Source organism: Gallinula chloropus, assembly GCF_964237585.1.
Source record: "Gallinula chloropus genome assembly, chromosome: 15".
NCBI lineage: Eukaryota > Metazoa > Chordata > Aves > Gruiformes > Rallidae > Gallinula > Gallinula chloropus.
In genome coordinates this window covers 3,260,551-3,275,498 of record NC_140100.1, presented here as the reverse complement: position 1 = coordinate 3,275,498, position 14,948 = coordinate 3,260,551, and the positions used below count along the sequence as shown (strand labels likewise).

General features: G+C 53.7%; 1 protein-coding gene across 2 annotated transcripts in view; it reads left to right on the top strand.

Moving 5' to 3' along the window:
- PRKCB (protein kinase C beta) overlaps positions 1–14,948 on the top strand; it is a gene marked incomplete at both ends in the record, with an annotated part of 125,803 nt that overhangs the window by 55,038 nt on the left and 55,817 nt on the right. For both annotated transcript variants that reach the window (XM_084271228.1, XM_084271227.1), the window contains 2 exons: positions 8,560–8,671; positions 9,997–10,125. In XM_084271228.1, coding sequence (XP_084127354.1) covers positions 8,560–8,671; positions 9,997–10,125 — 241 coding nt within the window. The remainder of the gene's footprint in view (positions 1–8,559; positions 8,672–9,996; positions 10,126–14,948) is intronic.

Genomic DNA, 14,948 nt, shown 5'->3' with positions numbered 1-14,948 from the left:
GAGGCTGCTCTGGCTGGGGATGCGAATGAAAGATGCTGCAGTTCCAGCCAGATCCCAGCCTGGGCTGGAGTTTTTAATGCCAGCTGGCTGCTGGTTCTCATCCCCAGAGCTGCTCTATTTTAGCACACTAGTCATGGAGCCCAGGAAGGGAGAAAAAAAATGAAAAGGAAAAAAAATAATTCTAACTTTGCTCCTTGATCTCTGCATCTTTTAATGCTCTATAGTTACGTGGGAATCAAGGAGAAAAACATCATGCATCCTGTAAATTGCTGGTGGTATATATGGGTGCTTAATTGTAAGCACCTGAGTAACACTGGTTACTTAAATTGTAATTCTCTTCTGGAAATTACTCTTCTGTTTAAATTTAAGTATGTGCTTAAGTACCTTCTGGGATGGTGGCTCGTGCATGTGCTGAGCTGATAACCCTGGGGGGAGGCTGGCATTTAACACGTTTTGGAGCATAACTGAACAACTGGGGAGCAGTGAAATGTCAAAGTCTCTCCGTTACCGTTGACTAGTCCTGCTCTGGAGCAGTTTTCTGTTTGATCTGGTTGTGTGTGAACCTCCTCGAGGAGAGAGCGAGCGCCTGTGTGTGTGTGTTTAACCTTGCAGAGCTCACAGAGTATCAATCTTCCATGGAGGCAAGGAGGACTAATTATACAGTGATGATAGGGCCTCTGAGTTAAAACAAGAAATTAATTGCTTCTTGCAGTAGAGAAGGAAGCTGGAGCTATAAATGCCAGCATGGAAGACACCAGGGCTCCTTTCATGCTAGTTTGTTCTTAGGTCGTGGCAGGATTATTTTTTTGATGGCTGGGGATGTGCTGGTGGGGCTCTGTTTTGGGCAGCCACACCGCTGAGGATGGGGTGTCTGTTACACAGCACTGGGCTGGCTTTGGCATTTTTACAGTTTACTTCTCTGACTTGGTCCAGACACGTGCTCTGCTGAGCTCAGCCGTGCTGGTGGTGTGGGCTCTGCTCTCTACCTGTGCTGCACGGCCAGGCCAGGCTTCCATGGCTGCCAGGGTGTGCATCCTCCAAAAGGTCCTAGCTTCACCCTGGCTCTCACACAGATGTGCTCCCAGACTGGGGTCTCTCCCCTCCATTCCCAAAGTTAAAACCGGTGAGCTCTTGTGGAGAAGATCCCAACCCCAAACCCACCGACGCCAGCGGTGATCCCTGCTGTTTCTCCTTACACCTCTGACACTCCTGTGCTCTCCTGCTGCCAGGAGCCAGAGCTGGCATGGCTGGTCAAGCTGAAGTTTTCTGAAATGTGGCAAGGTCTTCAGGAGCTGAAGTCAGGCATGTGTAATGTAATGCAGTTGGCAAACCTAATTATAGTCGGAGCTATTAGTAGAATGCATAATTATTTAAATTGTAGACAAAATAATCATTAAAATGACCTTCTTTGCATTATCTTGTTAAAGGTCATCTAATCAGGATGCATTAATAGCTGTCAGAGTTGCTGTAGGAAGGTAACAGGCCAATGTAGCTTCATTTTCATTCTGCATTTAATTTTTCTGCCATTTGCAGTGTTGGGAGAGGGTTCCTGTGATGCTGTCACCACGGCGCCTTCGGTCTCTCCGTGTCTTGTTTGCTGGAGGCAGAATCATTTCATCTTTGGCTTGGGCTCCTCCTTTCTTGAAAAAGCTCCAGAGTTGTGTTTGCACTGATGAAAGTATTGCTGCTGCTCTCTTTCAGAGCATGAGGGGAACTTCACGGGGTGTGGGTCATACTGGTAGTGTTAGTGTCAGAAGCTGTCTTCACAGTGTGGTCGTTAGCCCTTCACACACAGCATCCCCAGATCCTAAGCAGGGTGTGAAAAGGGTGTCTCTGCTTGCCCAAGTTTGGTTTATTCCCTGGAGCGTTTGGGCACGAGGGGGCTGACAACAGGTAGCAGTGATGCTCTGGCACCACACCAAAGGAGGATGCCACCTGTGCTACCTGAAGATTAGCAACACTGTCAGGTTTCTCCTTTCTGGGTCCCTCTGCAGAGAGATAGCATCATGGATTTATCAGCAGGCACTGCCTGTTGGAGGGTGGAGGTGTGCTGTGCAGCCAGATGTGCTGGTCAGGCCAGTACCTGAAGGTACCAAGCACCCTTTGGACAGGCTCTGCCTTAGAAAGAAGGGACCCTGATCTCTCCTCACTGGGATGCCTCAGGTCTGATGCCTCAGCAGATCTTCACAGCCTTGCTGCAACTTGCTGCTTGCTTTTGTCTTGCTAATTAACTTCTCCAGCTCTCAGGGTATGCCATCTGCCCCTGGCATGAGGGCACATGTTCCCTGCTCCTGCCGGCGCGGGCAGCCCGTGACAGTTCCCATGGGATGAAGATGTATCTGCCTCGCCCCCTCCCAGCACCTTCTGGTGCTTCCCTGGCTCTGCTGGAGCCCAACTCTTTCCCCTGCCAGCCCACACACGTCTTCAGCCCTGTAATTGAAAAGCTCTTCTCTCATTCTCTTGGCACACGTGTGTCTGGTTAGGCCTGTTAAGATTGCAGCTGCCCTGGTTGGCAGAGAGGATTGGAGAGGGCAGTTGGGTCTGTGCCCTGCCTGCCGCTCTGGAGATGACGTGACTGGGTCTGAGTTGGGCTTGTGCAGAGCATGGCTGTCGGGAGGCCCCATGGGGTGGGTGGTGCAGCCTGTGCCCACCCGGGTGGCACTGTTGGAGGGTGTCTAGGCACGCAGCATCCTGCAGACAGGAGGGGTTTCAGGGTCTCAGTGCTGCTTTGGGCAACCCAGAGGCTGCAGAGTGCAGGGAAAGTGCCCTGGGAGCCCTGTTCTCCTGGAGAGCTTACGCTGTAATAAAGTGACTCTCAAGGCACGTGAAAGATAACAAACATCTCCAAATGATGTTGAGATGCTAACGCTGCTTGGGAAAAAAAGCTGAGTTTGGCTTTTTATTTTTTTGCTGCTCGATAAGGGAGTGTATTTTATTTGGTGTTGGCAGCAGCGAGAGAAGAATAACTGTCATCCATATCCCTCTGCAGTTGCCTGACTAGTGGATGAGATCTTTTGTCAATAAAAATGTATTAACTTGCTGGAAGCTGTCAAGGAAAGCTGTCAAGGGCAGGTTTTATCTGTGGCTCTGTGTTTGACATGGAAGCAGCCCAAGCCACGGTGCTCGTGCCCGCAGACATGTTAACTGCTGGTGCGTTGCTGACTGTGCTCAGGGACTGCTGAGCTGCCCAGGCAGAGGACCTGCCTGCATCTTGCTGCCAGCACCACTGTGCCCTCAGGCTCTGCTCTGTATGAGGTAGTCTGTGGCTGTAATGCTGTAACTGATAGAAAAATAGTTTCAGTATAACTTACTGGTGCAGCAGTGTCAAATTATCCTTGCAGTGTGGCATGCTGACGTGGGCTTCTGAGGGGTCATGGCGTTGGTAGAATAGATGCCCCAAAACTTTGCCATCTTGTCTTGAACAGGACCTGTGCTTTCCTTCTACATGTAACCTTCTTTCCATGTGGTTTATCACTGCTCTCTGCTTTGAAACAAAGATCCATCGCTCTTGTTCAGTTGTTCCTTAACTTCCTTGCTTGGGTTTTGCTGGGATTTGGAGCTGTGTCACACCAAAGGTGTTTTTCCAGCCCTGTACAAGCAGATGGGAAGATGCGGGAGGTGCATCCCCAGGGCAACAGTTCCCTGCTGCAGGTCCCAAACAGGTTCAGGGCAGACAAGCTCTGCTGAAAGCCAGTTCTTGCCCAAAGCAGGAGGTCCCTGTCTCTGGTGGCTGCTGAGATCATCGCCCACCACCTCCTGGTGTGAGTAACAAGACATTGAGCAGTAAGAGGATGCTGCCCAGAGCTGTCTCATTCACATACCTGACCCAACCTCATACAAACTTTAGAGCATGTCCCTGCCCATGGCATGGGGTTGGAACTAGGTGATATTTAAGGTCTTTTCCAACCCAGACCAGTCTGTGATTCTGTGATTCCCTGGAGGGAACAACAGGCTTTTCTCTCCAGTGTCACCTTTAGAGTCACTGTTTGGCCACTTCTGTCTCTGCTGTGAATTGTTCCCTCTCTACCCGGAGGGGTTTTCCCCAGGGAAAATGAGGGAACAAAGTGTGAGGTTTTTGGTTTTACTTCCACTGTCTGGGTTTCACTAGGTGCAGGCAGTAAGCTGTCACCATCTTCTATTTGCTCTGCTCTACGCTGCTTAATTTGCTATGAAATTCACATTAAAATAGTCTCTTTGCATGAACTTTGTTAATTCTTCAGAAGAGATAATTTAAAGCTTTCTCTGCAGTGAGGAGGGGAAAGCAGGACTGCATAATCTTGCCTCAAACCTCTGAGGCTGTTTTGTGGAGTCCAGGAAATTTTGACAGCATGAAGGAATAAAATGGCATCAGCCATGGATGTTGGTCTGGGCAGCCCACTGCCCCAGGGAGAGCAGGGTGGATGGGCTCTGCTGAAGGGCACATGGTGTGGTGCTCTGTGAGGGGGTGATGGGACCCACAGAGGAAACCAAAGTGCCCTTCATGTGTGATGTATTCTAGAGAGCTGGATGTGTTTTAGAAATGGTTTATGGCTCAAACCACTGGGCCAGAGGAAGGGTCTGGTCCTTCCTCTGCCTCCCACCTCCTGTGTGGCCCAGGAGAGGTGATGCCTGCGCTCCCTCTGAGCCAGGCAAAGCTGAATTTAGTGCAGAAGTAAATAAAAGCCCAGACAGCATCTAACACAGTGCTTACAACTCTGGGTGCAGCAGAGCTCCTGCCCTTTCCAGGGCACGGATTTTGCATGAGAAATGGCTGAAGCAAAACGCCTTTGCTCGCCAGTGGCTGTGCTGCTCATCCTGCTCTGCCCTCGTGCCGTGGGATGCTGCTGCCTGCCGAGGCCCAGCCCAGTGCCATCTTGCTGGACTGCTGCAAGAGAGCAAACAGGCTCCTGGGTGCTGTGAGCAGTTGGGAAGCTGTCAATCTGATCGATGCCACCAGCTGCCTGCCTGTGTGTGATCGGTACGTGGTGGTCCCTGCATCCGCCGTGCCGTTGGGGTGCAGAGGGAAAGCAACATGTCACGCTGGGGTGGCCATTCAGTGAGCTCAGTGGTGGGTATGACCTTGAAGGAAGGCACAGGTGGTTGCTGAGCCTGAGTAAGGGTCTGGACAGGCTGTGCTCTGAGCGCCTTGAAGGCCTCGAGTTGATTACTCATCAATCAGTTGTGTTCCTGGGAGAGCAGGAGGGCTCAGGCTGCCGTTGGCCTGGCCACCCTGGCCCACAGACCCACAGGTGCCTGTGCCTGCTGAGGGGTGTGTGGTGCTGAGGGGGAACCAGGTCTGGGAGCTTTGCTCTGCAAGTCAGGATACAGGAAATCAGGGATGTGCTATTGCCTGACGGGCTTGTTTCAGACCAGAAACCTCTGCTGTCAAGTTGAGAAGCAGAAGCTGGCTGCCTCCAGTGGGTTGGTGCTTGCAGGGTACCAGGCTAAAGCCAAGAGCTGCTCCTCTCCTTCCCTGGCTCACGCTTTGACCCCCATGGCTCGGCTCACATCCCCGGAGCGTGCGCACCCCTCCTCTCAGAGGATGGTGAATCTGTGGTGGGGCTGATTAGAAAGGTCAGACCCCTTCAGTGCAGTAACTCACCCCTGATGGTGTTCTTCAGTTCTGCTTCAAAGAAAGCTTTTTCTGCCCTGTTCTTCAGGGACAGCTCTGTGCTGGTAGGGCGGCGGAGGAGGAGCGCCTTTCCTTTTCTTGGCAAACTTCTTTTTACCCATTCTTGTTTTAAGTCTCTCAGCATCTGCATATGCAGTGATCTCGTCATCCCTGTCTCTGCAGCACAAAAATAGTCTCTTTGTAGAACGACTTCAGCCTTGTTCGGAAATGATACCCAGAATTGCCAGTTTCTGGCACCTTCTAAAGCAGCGGTCAAGGTGAAATGGGCCCTGTGCAGCTCTGCCTGCCCACACCCAGCTGCCTCTGTCGCCCTCGCACCCACTAAGCTCTGTCACTCTGGGTGCTGGATTTTCCCAAAACAGCCCCTCTGGGGTGGGAGCAGAAGGTGAGGCTTGAAATGCCCCCGCGGGGGATCCAGCTCCCCCTGAGTGCAGGGTCCCCACTCGTGGGGCTGGGATGTGGAGGGAGCAGTTTGGAAACCCGTGCTGGCATGCTCCTGCTGCTGCAGTGCTGCTTGGTGGATGCTTTGCTTTTCTAGCTCTGGCTTTTTTTTTTTGAACTCCCAGTGGGAATTAAAAATCCTTCGCATGAAGTGGAAATTGTCTCATTTCGCATTGAGCTTGTGTTTTTTTATGAATGACTAAAGCTTTAATTTGCCTAAACAGGAATATCTGTTTCTAGAAGGGAACACAGAAACTGGAGCACTCGGGGGCGATTCCTCCCCGTGTCACATGCTGGGGTTTGACTGGCACGTGCCTTCTGCAGGAGCTCACCCTGTGCTCTGCCAATGCCTTGGTGCTGCTGCAGATGGAGGGTCAGCGGTGCTGGGCATGTCTGAGCATCCTTGGGATTGCCCTCTTCCGCAGTGTGGTGCAGCTGGGAGGGCATGGGTGCTGTGTTTGGGTGGGGGGGCTCTGTTGGATGCACCATTCAGTGTCCAACTGGTTGGGCAGAGACCTCCTTTCTCCTGGGATGGTGGCAAAAGAAAGGTCTTTATTTCCTTTTCATCTCCAGGGAGTCAGCACAGGTTGTTTCCCCATGTGTACTGGTGGGCTTGTGGGCACTGCCCCTGTGCCTGGGCATCCAGCTGCCAGGGAAGGTCCCTGGGAGGTCCAGGGAGTTGGTTCATGCCAATTAAAGAGCTTGTTGTTGTACAGGCAAAGCTGCTTACGGAGATGATCCAGAGCTGCTGTACAAACAGAGCTCAGGTTATAAAATCAAGCAGGGCAAGTTGTTTAAGGGTTTACAGCATGTCCGGTGGAGGGATCGGACTAAACCTGTAAGCCTCTTTAGAAGGTGTGTGGGTTTCTCTTGGTGTCCATCCGTGCTTTGGGCAGTGTTGCCCTGCCTGCAGCATCGCTCTCACCATCAGCCACCTGGCTCAAGCCCCAGCAGCCTGTTGTCTGCCTGCCCCAAGCTTTCATGGCACAGGAAATTCCACCCACTCCTCCAGCTCTGTTACTTGTCTACCCTTCTGGTGTCACTCTAGTTATCGGTGATGCTGTGAAGGAACACATGACATCAGGGATGAAGGCAACTGGAAGCTTCAGCGTAATAGCAATAGGAGAATTAATTTCAGGTGGAGGTAATGTATTGGCAGCTGTGTTATAGCTTGGTTCTGACTCTGCTCTTTATTTATTTACTTAGCTTACAGTGCCCTGAAAAGGCGTCTTTCCTGCTGCCTGGGCACCCTTCCAGGCGATTAAAAAGCCAGGCAGCTCAAATGACCGAGCCAGGAGCTATGCCTCATCCCTAACCCCTGAACAATTAACCTGAGATGAAATTAAGCCTGCTGCCACTTGCCATCATCTTCCCCCTTGCCTGTGTGCCTGGGCAGGTTGCCCCAGCACCCTCCTCTGCCAAGCCGTGCTGCTCTGGGTGCTCCTTACGGGATCAGTGCTGCCTACCCTGGGATCGGGATCAGCATCGGCCTTGGCCCCCGCATGGTCCCATCACTGGCACTGAGGTTTCTCCAGCTCCCAGGACAGGGTAGTGAGAGTCAGGCTGCTACTGGGGCTCTGTGTTTGCTGCCCCAGCTTCTCCAGTAACCACAGCAACTGAAACCAGTGCTGTCCGTGCTGCTTTGGGGACAGCTGGGCACATTCTCTTGCTCAGTCCTGTCTCCTGCATAACTCTGAGTTGTCTTAAAGTTCCTTTGCATTAAGCTCAATACCTGCAATTTGATCGGGGCTTCCAGAACTGTCTTGTTTTCCATGGAAGACAGCAAGAAATACCAAATCCTTGGAGCGTGTGCCCAAGTGATTGATCCATTCTCCCTGTTAAGAAGTTGTTTCACATTTGAATTTGTTTGGCTTTCACTTCTGTAGGCTCTTGCTGGATCCTGGGAGCCCTGTTTGCAAGGTGCCCGTGCAAGACTACAAACAGTGCCTGGGATAAAGCAGACTCCCCTAGGTTTGCGTGCTTTGCCGTTGCAGAAAGATCTGCAGGTGGTTCTAAGAAAGCTCAGAATACTGAAATATACCCCTAAGCAGCTTGATTCCCTAGGAGCGTGCTGGGGAGGGGTTTGCACCAGAGCACAAAGATGTTTGCTGTGTAGTCTTAATATAGATGGAAATCATGGGTGGGGTTTTTTCTGCTTTACCCCACACTGGGTTGATGTGGAAGTTGAGCAGTGTCCAGCCCTTATGTTGGTTTTCATGTACTAATTTCACCTGGTGGTTTCTATGCTAAGACCAAGTTATTTAAAAACAATAAATCCCCAGACAAGCCAATGCATTGCTTTCTCATTGTTATGGCAACACACAGAAAGAGTAATAAAGCTGGATCTTGGTGACTGTTGGAAGAGGTCCACATCGGTCGGTGGCAGTTGACTGAAGTCCATTACTGGCACCTCTGAAGCCAGCTGGCTGTGTGACATGCAGAGCGTGGTGGTGCCTTGCCAATATTTGATGCAAGTTTATAATCTTTATCTTTTATTTTCCTCCTAGGATCCCCGGAGCAAACACAAATTTAAAATCCACACGTACTCCAGCCCCACCTTCTGTGACCACTGTGGGTCGTTGCTGTACGGGCTCATTCACCAAGGGATGAAATGTGACAGTAAGTGACGTAACTGATGGCTGTGGTTGCAGGGTTGCGGGGGGGGGGGGGGGGGGGGCTCTGGCATCCCAAGGTCCTTGCAGGGGGTCCCAGCCTGCTTGAGCTGTGGCTGAGAGCCTGTCCCCTCTGCCACTGGTGTGGAACACACTGCTGGGGTCCAAGGGGCTGGGCACAAGTGGGCACCTTGTTCCTTGTGGGGAGCCCCTGTGAGTGCTGCAGGGTGAGGGGAGGGAAAGGCATCTGGCTGGGGGATCCTAGCTGGGTGCCCCTTGCAGCATCTTTCTCCTGACCCTGGTCCCTCCTTACAGCATTATCCCCCACCCTGGTCCTCCCTTGCAGCATCCACTGTCCCTATTGAAGAATTCCACACCCCCCACCCCCTCCCAAGCCTTGCAGCATCCTCCCCTTGCAGCACACACCAGTCCCCCCTTGCAGCATCTCCCTCGTCCCAGCATCTCCCTCAACCCCCTTGCAGCATCCTCCTCTCCCCGGTCCCCCCCCTTGCAGCATCTTCCCAATCCCCGTTGCAGAATTTCCCCCGCACCCAGCCCCCCCTTGCAGCATCCCTCCCTCCCTTTGCAGCATCATCTGAGTCCTCGGCTGTGCAGCGCCGGCCCCGACTGACACCCTGCGGCCGCGGCGGTGGCTGCTGCGGGGACACAGCCCGCACAGCGCCTGCTCTGCACAGCCCCGGGCACACGAGAACACGGGGGGGTTACCGCACGGAGAGGGGGAAACGGGGGGATGGAAGAACAAGGAGAGGATGGAGAAGAGGGTTCAGCTCTCCAAGTTAATCTTGCGCAGTCCTGTTTAGAAGGACTGTGAATACACAGCGTGTGCTTACAGGCGCTCGCTGTCGGCGGGGAGCAGCACACTCTGCTGCTCACCATGTGCTGCCTTTCTCCTAAATACAGCAGCTTGCTGACTGTTGTAGGAACGCTGGATTCATTATTGCCTTTAAAATGTGACCAAGTGGAAATTAATTTCACTCTAATTTTATATATATTTAATATACAGGTATAAAAACGTATACATGTGTACGTGTATGTAGGTGTATACAACATAAGGTGCACAACAAAAGTTTGGTAAATCAGAAAAACTCAAGTAATTAGGGTAAGGGATGAAAACCCTGTAATCTCTGTAGGCAAGACCCAGAACCACTGGTGGTTGCAAGTCCCCGTTTCCAGGCAGGGCTCTGCCAGAGTCTCCAGCTGTGTTTGAAAGTCCATTTGCTGCATGTTTATTCCAGAATCCCTCACAAACATCCCCATTTAGGACAAGTGACAGGAGTGCTGAGCATCCCTTTCTTTCTCTCCGTCCTGCAGCCTGTATGATGAACGTGCACAAGCGCTGTGTGATGAACGTCCCCAGCCTGTGTGGGACGGACCACACTGAGCGTCGGGGTCGGATATACATCAGGGCTGACATCGAGAAGGATGTGCTCACCGTTGTAGGTAGGTGTGCAACCCAGATATGAGCCCTACACATGCCCCTTGCTGCTGGTGTGTGCCATGCCAATGGCAGTGCCAGTCGTGGCATGTCCAGGGAGTGCAGTGCCCAGTGTCTGAGTGGTCCAGGCCAGCTCAGTGCCCAGCATCTGAGTGGCCAGGGGCAGGCACCTGGCAAAGCAGGACAAAGCTTTGAGCCTTCTCCAGGCCTGCTACTGCCCTCTGGCAAGCACTGGCTGGGACTTCAGGGGATATCTGTATTAAACAGCTGTTCCAGTTACAGACTTGTCAAGCTGCTTTTTGAATCATGTAAAACTTTAGCATCCGCAGCATCCTGGGAAGGGGTGGCAGATAGTTCCTCCACTCAGCTGTGCTGTGTGACAAGGCTTGCTGTTTGTACTGTGCTGTCTGTGTCATGAGCATCTATTTCCCGATGTTTTTCCTGTGCCTGTAATGGTACCTGAGCCTGTACAGCTCCTGGTGGGCATTTCTGGTTGTCCTTTTATCTGACCAGAGCTTTGCAAGCTTCTTCCACCAAAGGCCTGTGCTGCCTTCCTATTTGGGGTTGCTGATGCAGGCTGTCCCTGAGGTGTGGCTGTACCCCACAGGGCACAGAGGGATGTCAGCCCTCACCCCTGCGCTCCTCAGGTGAAGGTAACCGTTGTTTTTCAGTTTCCTTGCTGTTCCCAGCCCTGCTGGAGAGCTGGAGCACGCCATAGTGCTGGCAGGGCAGGCTGCTGCAGCTCTGCAGGGCACCCAGAGCGGGGCTGGCATGGATCCGTGGGCTGCATGGGTCCCACCACCCCGGTGATGGGTGGTGGGCAGGAGGCAGCCCGCAGGGGAGGTGCAGACTGGCAGTGCCATCTCGCGGAGGCGGCAGGCAGCCAGGCAGCGCCGCGCTCAGCAGAGACCCCTGCCCTGCGCTGAGTGTCCCAGGGACCCGAAAGCCACCCATGGGGAAAACCCTCATCCCCCATCCCGGTTTCCTCTGTCCTGGCACTCCTCCGTCCTCGGTTTGTGGCAGGAAACAGGATTATCCCGTCTCTAAAGGCTTTTGGCACCAGGTTTTTTGTTGCTGAAGGCACTGCTTCCCCCGTGACCTGCGAGCCTGTCACGAAACACAAGCTGTACTCTTGCAGAATCTCTTGTCCCCTGCGTGGGGTAGATCAGACTAGAAGATGTGACTCTCTCCATCGGGTGCCGGTGACCGACGTCTCGTGGTGCGGGTGCCGGCAGGGAGTAGGAGGCACGGAGAGCTCTCTGGCAGGCGAGGCAGGCGGCTTGCGGAAGAGCTGGGCTTTGTTTCGTGAAGGCTGAGCCCAGTGCTGAGCCGGGGAAGGAGGTTTCTGCCCACGCTGGGTTACCAGGCAGCTCCAGGCGGTTACGGTCTCTGCAGGGGGCTGCCGAGCTGTTCACGGTTATTCACAGGATGAGTTAAGACCGTGGGGTGTAAAATGCCACCTACCTGCCCACGCTGCAAAGGTCAGCCACCCCTCTGAGTGGGCCCGGGGGGTACCAGGCTGATGACACTGATAAGGAGGACTGGCTCCTTCTCCATCAGCCCACCAGTACTGGCTGGCTCCTCCTGGAGAAGTCTGGTTTCCAGCACCCTGCAGGGTGGCTGGGCTGGCAGCAGGAGATGCCCTGGCATCCGCAAGGTTTGCTTCAGTGCGATGGGGCCTCAGAGCATCCTGCTGTGCTCATGGACCTCTTACTTCATTCCCCAGGGAGAATTCAAGGCTGTGGGGCTGTCGAGGTCTCACTGCTCTGGGCTGACACCTCCTTGCTTGGGAGGGCAAGCTCAGCAGAGCGGATCCGGACAGAGACAGCTGCAATGTGTGCAAGCCCAGCAGGGGGGGGCTCCAGCCCTCCCCAACCAGCCTTTCCTGCTGCTTCTCTGATTAGGGGAGGGGTGACCCGAGCCAGCCCCCCCAGCCTGATGGATGAGTGAGGGGAGTGTTGGTCCGTGATGGGCACAGCAGCTCCCATGCCTCGTGGAGGTGTCAAAGGGTGGGCAGGGGGTGGCACAGGTGACCTCAGCCACGTGTAAGAAAATGCTCAGGTGTCATCCAGGAGTGCAGAGAAGAGCCAGGAGCCTTTTTGGCCAAGAGAGCTGTCAGGAATGTTTTAAAGAAAAATACCAAGTTACTGAAAACTTTAATGAAAATTTGAAAAAAGTTGGGGGAGGGGGGTGTTATTTGTGTGGTGTTGTGTGTGTCCTCAAAGGAGAGCTTCAGTGAATCACAAAGAACTCTCTTTGGTAGAAGTTCTGCTTCCCAGGTGCCTTCCCTCCAGGACTGGTACCCAGTCTCCCATCAGAAGCCGATGGGGCACAGAACTCCTCACCCTCCTGCTGGCACCAAAGCTGTGTTCCCATGGCAGGGGAGAAACTCCCCCGGCCCCTTTCTGTGCAGCTGGATTGTCTTTTTTTTTTCAGCTGGGTTTGAAAGACTGTTTTATTTCTGGCCCTTTATGGAGGTGTTGGTGAAAACATGTCATCTGTTGGCTTTTCCAGAAAGGCAGGGAAACGTACTGTGCTCTCCAGCTCTGCTGCATCACTAATGAAGGAGTGGGAGCACTTTGAGAGAGGAGAGACTGCACTGGCTGCCGAGGTGTGGAGCCCTACCTTCCTTCCTGCCCCTCTGGGCAGGTGAGGGGCTCAGGATTTTGCTCTGGAACTCAGAGAGGAGATGGAAAGGTCTGCTGGGACCCAAAGCAGATGTGGGCACCCAGCCTTTGGGAGATGCAGGAGTCATGTGCCATGCAGACCACAGGCTGGGTGCTGTGGTTGACTCCTAGTTTTGGCTCCTCGACGGTAGGTCAACAGAGATCTCTGGCCCCCCAACAACTGTTTGCTTCACAAAAAGCAAAGCCCTCAAATAATGACTCAGATATTGCCAGGTTTTTGGCAGGGAGAGGCCAGATGCTGAAAAATTGTCCCTTAAGCTGCGGCTCCTTCAGGGACCCAGTGGGGAGGCTGTGGGCTGTGCTGGTGGGCAGGCTTCTGCTGGAACAGATTTCTGGTGGAAAATGCCCCTTACGCATTTTCTGCAGCAGTTTGAGTGTGGGGTGGGCAGGGTGTGGATTGCCATCAAAGCTACAGGGAGGCAGCACTGCCTGGGGGGCTGAGCCCCACCACCGTGGTGCTTGGGCTTAGGGGCCTTAGGGTTGCAAGTGGGAGCCCGGTTGCTCACCCACCCACCCTTCCAGCAGGTGCTGGGGGGTTGGAAGCTGTTTGGGGTGGAGAAGGACTACGGCAACTGATTGTCCAAGCCCAAACGAGCACAGAGGTTAAGGGGTGAGGGGGAGGTTTCTGCCACACAAGGGGATCAGGTCTGAGCTGCGGGACAGAAACCAGCTTGAAGATGGACATCACCTGGCTGGGGGACAGAGGTTTCACGGCTGGGTTCCCAGCTGCGCTCAGGGATGGCGGTTTAAGCAGGCGGCGCTGGATGCTGTAGAGGGGTTTTGGGGTAGTGAAGCCCGGGGATCCTCTGCCAAGGGCTTTCCTCCCGTCCCGGCTGCGTGGCACAGCGCAGGATCCGGTGTTGCGGGGAGATCCCCGCAGCTCGGCCGGGAGCGGGTGCTGAGCGCCGGGCGCGGTGCCTGCAGGTGGCAGCACGGGCACGGCCACGGCGGCGACGGGCGGCGGCGGCACCGCCCGGCAGCGGCTCCGGCCCCTCGCTGAGGCTGTTCACTTAGGGTTTGGGTTTTCTTTGTCAAGACAGCCTCGTACCCCGGGGAGGGGAGGGAAGAAGAACCCCAAAGCCTAGCTTTGGTTAAGCAAAGTGCCTTGTTTGACTTAGAATGACTTGTTCGGACAGCCGGCAGCCCGACAGAGCGCGTCTATTTGCATCCCCGGCTTTGAAGCTGACTGTGAGCTGCCCTCCGTCTCATCTGGGACCTCCCCTGCGTGACAGCAGCAGGTAGGAGACGCTGCTGCTCCCAGTCCACAGCTCACAGAATGGAAGTCGATAAAGGGGACGTGTCGAAACGCAGCGCCAATCACCCTCTGAGCATCCCTGCCACGAGGTGCTGTTTCAACACGAAAGCTTGTGGTGGCGTAGGGCAGGAGCTGTCTGCAGGCTGTGCCCAGGCTTTGCTTTTTCACAGCACTTGGCACGGTACAGGCCTGCCTCCAGCACTGTCTGCCAGGTACTAAGACTGTAAAAATTATAATAATAAGATGAGAAAGATCCACGTTTCAATATTTTTAACCCATTCTTAGTTCTGAAGCACCAGGATGAGCCTCAGAGCTGTAGGATAGGAGACTGGTGAGAACATCTGACTGGTGAGAGTATCTGTATTAGTTCCTGGGGAGTCAGTGAGGCTTTGGGCAGTGGCCTCTGTGGAGGCAGGGGATTGAAATTTAGCAGCCAAACCCCTGGATTTCTCAAAATCTACAAAATGTGCACGGAATAGCCCTGGCTGGCTCTCAATGAGGTTGACTTCCATTGGCTGCATGTGATTTAATAAGCCAGCAGCGTTGTCCCTGGCTGATGCTCACTCAGAGAGCAGGGACCAGCTGCTCATGACTGGACCGCTGGACCAGGAGCAACCAGGGCTGGGATCCAGTGCAGAATGAGCTTTGCTGGTCTGCAGGGCCGTGCCCAGTGCAGTAGCAGCAATGGGAACCTGTAGAGCTGCCCCTCCTAATTAGTTTTCCAGCTCTTGGGTCTGTGGTGTTAATGGCTCCATTATGTTCAGAGAGTGTCTCTGTTGCAGCTCCTTTCAGCTATACATTGGATGTAATTGGATAATGAGCACACCCAGGAGCGCAGCCTCACATGCTGCAATCACAGCCCTGCATCACTATTGTCTGCTGCTGC